General features: G+C 34.4%; 2 protein-coding genes across 4 annotated transcripts; one reads left to right on the top strand and one right to left on the bottom strand.

Annotated features, from left to right (window-relative positions):
- The first annotated feature begins 1,014 nt into the window (after positions 1-1,014).
- On the top strand, positions 1,015-2,833 carry LOC134252482 (putative nuclease HARBI1). The gene is made up of 4 exons (XM_062734971.1): positions 1,015-1,780; positions 1,925-2,043; positions 2,136-2,271; positions 2,614-2,833. Exons 1-4 carry the CDS (start codon positions 1,539-1,541, stop codon positions 2,831-2,833), a joined length of 717 nt encoding a protein of 238 aa, XP_062590955.1. The 5' UTR covers positions 1,015-1,538.
- On the bottom strand, positions 1,662-6,118 carry LOC134252483 (uncharacterized). Of its 3 annotated transcripts, XR_009988977.1 has the most exons (6): positions 5,981-6,118; positions 4,571-4,630; positions 3,787-4,266; positions 2,721-2,868; positions 1,931-2,040; positions 1,662-1,791 (listed from the first exon to the last, which is right to left on the bottom strand). XR_009988977.1 is itself a non-coding variant. In XM_062734972.1 (3 exons), exons 1-3 carry the CDS (start codon positions 6,003-6,005, stop codon positions 4,031-4,033), a joined length of 321 nt encoding a protein of 106 aa, XP_062590956.1. In that variant the 5' UTR covers positions 6,006-6,118; the 3' UTR covers positions 3,102-4,030. The 3 variants fall into 3 exon arrangements, 1 of the variants encoding a protein (XP_062590956.1); XR_009988976.1 differs by lacking the exons at positions 1,931-2,040; positions 2,721-2,868 and having other exon boundaries at positions 1,668-1,791; XM_062734972.1 differs by lacking the exons at positions 1,662-1,791; positions 1,931-2,040; positions 2,721-2,868 and having other exon boundaries at positions 3,102-4,266.
- Between the last annotated feature and the right edge of the window lie 926 nt (positions 6,119-7,044).

Raw genomic sequence — 7,044 nt, 5'->3', positions numbered from 1 at the left:
TACGTCACTTCCTGATTATTTCGTCATCATTTTGTGTGAATGCCACACAGGCACGGATCAAACAATTTATAAGTGGCAGGTGCGTGTCAAATAAATTTGGGAATTACACTCCGAAGATAGGCCAACAGACTTTTCCTAATACTTATAATTACAACTTTTCTTTGTGTTAATAAATTTAGGTATACACCATAGGCGTTGGAACTGGGAGGGGGAGCGGTGTTCCCCCCCTACTTTTTTTTTAAAACAAATAATATACATAATATAGGCATTGAAATTTGGGGTCTACCTTTTTTTTTGTGGGTTTAACCCCCCCCCCCCCCCACACACACACACTTTCAATTTGCTTCCGACGCACCATATGAAGCATTTACTATCAGTGTCATAATTGTTAAAAAGAACCAACCTGAGAAGATTTTTTTAGAGATATTTAGAGACTTATTAAAATGTATATGAATGTCTTCAACTTCGCCTGAAATCTAAACAATTGTTGGTATATAATTATTTTCCTGTATAAAACAAGAGGCCCGTTTTCAAATTAGCTCACCTGTCTTAGTATATATGCCTTTTAAATACACACAGTTTAATATGAGGCCCAGGGACCTTATAGGTAACCTGTGCATCAAGCAACAATTTTCTAACGATTGAAGTTGGTTCATGTTTTAAACCAGTGGTTGGGAAATTCCAAAATTTGGAAAGATGCACAATTGCTCATCATAATTATACACTAAGCATGCTTAGTTAGGTTACTTAATACCCTTAAACATAATAGGGGAACAAAACAATGCATTTCAACTAATCAGTAATATTCAGCAATAATCAGGAGTGCTCCTACCACATATGAAACTCTGTCCCTGGAGCGACATATTTCAGATAGATCCTCATAAATGTTTTAAATAATACCAAGAAACAGATTTTAAAGCATAAATTCATATATAGAGAGAGGGGTAGAAATTTTTATAAAATGTTAGTTTAAGCAAATTTTCTGAATTGATAGGATTACTGGATAGATTATATCACAAATGTATCATCCATATATAATTTATGTCATAAAAGTGTAACAGGCCCGGGGGTCTATATTGGTGGGGGGGGGGGGTCCTGTCCTCAAGCACATGTGACTCTGGGGCCATAAAATTCTTTGGTAGAAAACTCATTGCTTATCACATTCATACTAGCAGTTTGTCTACTTGATATCCAGGGAGTAAGAAGAAGATTTTTTAACAATTGCATTAATTTTAGTGTTTTTCTGCCCCAATCCTCAGGCCCCGTTGATTTTTAAAATCAAACCGAGTTAAATATTGTAAAATTGCTGATAAATTAAGAAAGAGAATTTTTTTAAAGAAAACATGATTACATCAAAAATGCCTTTATACAAGTCTGACAAGATCTACACTTAATATCTATGCACATAACATGATCTGGTTACAAATATGAAATTCAATTAACAGGTTTTGGCCACTATAAGATGCCTTACAAAAGGCATTTTTTACTCAGAGTGCGCAAACTTGCATGGAATTTCAAAGTCCAGTGTATGTGTTGCGATGGACAGAGTTCTTACATCCCTTTGCCATCACCTACAGAACATCAAATTTCCATCTGGTGGGGAAGAAATAAGAAGATCGAAAACAGATTTCTTTGGCAAGGCAGGTTTTCCCAATGTTCTGGGGGCAATTGATGGCACTCTCATCAAAATACAGGCCCCATCAGAGAATGAGCCCAGCTACGTCTGTCGGAAGGGGTTTCATGCCTTAAACGTTCAGGCTGTTGCTGATGCCTCTCTTAGGTATGGATAGTCTATAAAAACATAAAATAACCCTTGAGCAAGAGAGAGTTTTTTCAATACATGTACATCAATTATCAGATACCGGGTATTGATTTTTAATAGTTTGATTTAATGTAATGGCTATTTTAATTTATAATTTTGCAGATTTACCGATTTGGTATGCAAGTGGCCTGGGGCCGTTCATGACAGTTTTGTCTTCAAGAACTCAAACTTAAATAACATCTTGAGTCAAGGTTGCAGTGGCTGGCTTTTAGGAGATTCTGGTATAAAAACATAATACTTGAAATCGCATGTTTTCATCAGAGAATTATCCATCTCTTTACCTCATTCATTAAGAAGTGTCATTGCGTTCTAGGATATCCTTTGAAGTCATACCTTATGACTCCAGTAAATAACCCTAAAAACCAACAGGAAGAGAACTACAACTCTTCACACTGCAGAACCCGTGTTGTGGTGGAGAGAGTATTTGGTGTGCTCAAGCCTCGATTTCGGTGAGAAGAATTCTAATGACACCATATGTGTAAAATATTATGAAATATTTTCATTCCTCTATAGGCCACATTTTAGGCAAAAATTATTTCATTGGTTGTAAGGCTTTTTTTCAAAAAATATGATGAGGGAGCTTTTTTTTTTTACCTTTTATTGCCCCAAAAACATGATGAGTTACCTTTGTACAAAACCTCAAAAAATGATGAGGGGGGTGATTTGTTTGGTTAAGCAATGAAAAGGGTCAATGGGGCACCCTTGGAAGAGATGAGGGAGGGCCTGAGAACCAAGAATTTAATTTTTTTTTGCCTTTCAAGTACGTACTAGCATATATAATTTTTACATAGGTGTTTACATCCAACTGGTGGTGTACTACTCTTCAGCATACAGAAATGTATTCACACCATTGTGGCATGTTTCAAGCTGCATAACAAATGCATTCAGGATAAAATACCTATCCCTGATGTGGACTGTGATGCTGACACCCAAGATGAAGAGGTCATCAACAATCTTCAAGTAAATGCTGCAGGAAATCAGATTAGACAGCGAGTGATACAACTTTTTTGAAGCTGTCAATATGACTTACATGTGTGTCCCAAGATCTACAGCATAAATGCACATGTATTACAAAAAGAATTTCTCAGCAATTTGATGCTATGGAAGCTTAACAGTTTATATTAGACACCATTGGTACTCAATGATGAGAATACATAATGAAAGTATTTACCAGCATCATAAATGTGCATTTTACAGTAAAACTCATTTAGCAAGATCATAGACAAAGTAAATTTTAGGATATAACAATTTTTTGGATCACTGAGAAAATTAATAACAATTCATGGTAAATCATCAATGTGATAATGAGCTCTAATATAATGAATTTATGGAAATTAATTTTTCTGGAATATTTATTTTTTAACTAGGTGAAACATATTCTTGCTTATATACATGCTTATTAGGACAATAAATGTTAATTGACAGGAAGACAAAAATAGTGTCTCTTATTATTCCCTCCTCCCTCCCCCAAAGTATTGGTAGTTGGTGCAATTATAAAACAAGAGGCCTATGGTCCACAAAAACACTTACCATATAAAAGAGGTCAATATTGTACCATCCTCAAAATGTCACAGGTTTGTGATTTCTCGAACTACACACAAACATTTGTGTGGAGTTTGAGAATCACAAACCCTTGAAATTGTCAGGATGATATTGTACATGTAAAAATTGAGGGGCAGACTACAGGTACATGTAATAGGTGGACAGAAAAGCTCACTTGAACCTTCAGTTTCATGAGCTAAACAAGAGATTCAGGGGTCACATTTCTCATCTGAGCACATAAGCTAGGGAAAAAAATAGAAATTTAATCAATTATTGAAAAGTATAAATCTAACCAATCACTATTTTGCTATTCATGAGAAGAAGATTTTACCTATGTATTCTTATGCAACACATTGATTACTCATTGTAGCCCCACTCTACCCCTTTGGGTCATGATTTGAACAAACTTGAATCTACACTACCTGTGGATGCTTCAACATGAGTTTCATCTTTCCATGGCCCAGTGGTTCTTGAGAAGATTTTTTTGAATGATGCCATTAATTTTTCACTATGTCTCGCCGAAAGAAAGAGTGTTAAAATTTCAATCATCTGCAATAAGTAGTCGCTGTGAAAACTATGATGAAAATTTGGTACCGACTGACACACAAAAACACAAGGGTAAAACAGTATAACTCCTCTCCTTCTGATGTAAAATAATTACTTAATTTAAATTTCAGATAGTACAGATAGTCCTTTTATGGTTGGAGAGACAGAGCATACAATAGATTGCTCAAGTCCTGTATCAATACATGTAGCATATGAGCAGCAAAAGTTCTTTTGCTTCAAATCTTTAAAGATGTTCTCTAGCAACAACAGCTTTTTCTTTTCCACCTCCAATAACTCCTTTTTGACCTTTAATTTCTCCATCTGAACTTCTAATAGTTGACTTGGCATGTTGACATCTAAAACACATAAAAAATCATCTGAAAAGCAGTTAAAATAGACACTGTTTGTACACTAATTTAAGGATCCAGTAAAATACCTAAAGCAACAGGGTTTATTTGTTTAATACTTATGTCCCTTTACTGCTCATATCTATGATTAACTTAAAAGTCATTCGAAATATTACTTAAAATTCATATGATTAAAAATATTGTTAACCCAAGTAAGGGCCATCACTCTTTTCCTAGTTATGTTGGCCCTGTTGCTGATAAACAGATTCTAAATATAAAGATAAATTGAAAGCTACTTCTGTAAAATATCCACCTGATGTAACAGCTCCCTCCATCATCCTCTTCTTCTTCTTCATTTTTTGGGGGCACTGAACTGGTGAATAAAAACAAGTGATTTAAATTGAAGTTCCTCAAAAAGGAAAAGATAATGAATGTTACTGAATTTTTTTTAGCAAAAATAATGCATTCCTCTTGTAAATATTTCTCTTTTTGAATGAAAAATTTAATACAAAGGCCATCTTTTAAAAAAATGCTTGCTTGCCTATCCCTATTCAGAAAAAAAAAATTGGGTTGGTAGGTAGGTAAGGCTAAAAAAATTAATCCAAGATGCCTAAACTGACAAAATTTGATAAATCTAAGCCAATAAGTACCTGAGATATTCAAAAGTACGTCACAGTGACCTACTTTTTGGTCGACATTCTCCGACAACGCAAGATGCCTCAACTGACAAAGTTTGATGATTCTTAGCCAATAATTGCCTGGGATATTAAATATAGCCATAAAATGTCAAAAGTAGGTCACCGTGACCTACTGTTTTGGTAATCACTCTCCGAAAACAAAATATGCATCGACTCACAAAGTTTGATGATTCTAAGCCAATAAATACCTAAGATACTTAAATATAGCCATAAAATGTCAAAGGTAGGTTATCGTGACCTACATTTTGGTCGACATTTTTCAAAGACCCAAGATGCATCTACTGACCAAGTTTGATGATCGTAGGCCTGATGGTAATCAAAATATACGTTTTAAACAATTAGAAAACAAATGTCAGCAAAATTCAAAAAGTAGGTCAGTGACCTACTTTTTCATAAATATGTTTTAAGGTCCCAAGATGAATCAAAATACAAGATTTCATGATTCTAAACCTCCCAGTGTCTGAAATAATGGGATTTAATGTTTTTAAAAAGATAAGTCATAAAGTTCAAGAAGGAGGTCACAGTGACCTAATATACACGTTTTTATTAATTGTAAATTTAGGTCAACTTTGAAGTGACCTTGAGACCACGCCCTTTTCCCCAGGGTAATTCCCCGTGCAAATTTTAATCTTCGACATATCCTGATCCTTGTATGTAAGTTTGGTGAAAATCTGCCTGGTGGTTATGGAGAAGAAGATTTTTTAGCAACCAGTACTTTTGGTTTTGTTTTCCTGATTATCTCCCCTTGTTTAAGGGTCCCAACCCTTATTTTAGTATAAATGGTAGCCCTTGGGCCAAGGATACCCTGTGACAAATTTGGTACTGATTGGCCAAAGGGTTCTTGAGTTATGGACCATATTCTAAAAAGTTTACGCACACTGCACACCGCACAAATGGCCATAGCATTAGCTCTTTGAGCCTTTGGCTCAGAAGAGCTAAAAATTAGCTAAAAACTGTTAGCTGATCAAGACTCTACATGTAGAAAAATTGAAATCTTCATCAATAAAATGTGATCATACATGTACCTGATGTACTAGATGAATCTGTCATCCTTTTTTTCTTCTGAGGACAGTCAAGCACAGAATCTAAGAAATTTCATTATGATTAAAGTTGCTCAAAAATGAAAGAAGTATTTATGATTTTTCAGAAAAGTAATGCATGTATCTTGGAAAATGAAAATGCACATATATAATGCAACTACACTGTACATTTAGATGTAGTTTTCTTATGTACTGCAGTACAGGCAACGCAGATCCCGTATTTCCCGCGTCCCCGCCGCGGTTTAATCACAACTGCAGTACAGGCACAGGGACTTGCTCCCGGCGTGTAATAATTATTTATTAAAAAAATCATATACCGTAATAATAAAACTACACGTAGTTTTATTATTACGGTATATGATTTTTTTTAATAAGTAATTATTACACGCCGGGAGCAAGTCCCTTTGGTACATGCAACGCGGATCCCGTATTTCCCGCGTCCCCACCGCGGTATAATCACAACGCGGTATTTGGCCAGGTAGACAGGTAAACCGCGTTCCCTCCGCGGGAAATTCATCACTTACCTGTCCCCGCCGCGGTTAAATCATCGATCAATTACTGACAATTAATATCGTAAACAAACGGGAGTTATCTCCCCGAATTGTAATTTGCGAATTTTCCCTGTAACAAAAAAAAAGTGTGTTTATTAATTAATTTTGCTATGAATAGAATTTAAACTAAGAAAAAATAAGTTTTTTTTGTTTCTAAAATTACATATCAATATTTGAAATTGAATAGAAAATTTTATTAAATTGTTACGTCTTTGCAATGGTAAATTATTTTGTGTTATTAAGAATCTATCAAGAAACAAAATTAAATGCTAGAAATTTTAATTAGTTTTTTTTTTTTTGTTAAATCTTCATTTTATATGCAAACTGTAATAAATGTTGAACTCAGACTGTTTAAGTTTCGATAAACGATTTTCAGCATTCATTTGAAAAAAAAAAAAGATGTACATCTTTTTAAAAATGTACATCTTCATATTGTTTATTAATTAATTTCGATTTATCGTATATAAAATGTACAGGCTTTTTCTTAAAGTGTCAAAT

Source organism: Saccostrea cucullata, unplaced genomic scaffold (assembly GCF_032062105.1).
Source record: "Saccostrea cucullata isolate Sc308-1 unplaced genomic scaffold, CSIRO_AGI_Scuc_v1 ctg1541, whole genome shotgun sequence".
Classification (NCBI taxonomy): Eukaryota; Metazoa; Mollusca; class Bivalvia; order Ostreida; family Ostreidae; genus Saccostrea; species Saccostrea cuccullata.
Note: the sequence above shows the minus strand (reverse complement) of the source record. Positions and strands in the feature narration are given on the sequence as shown.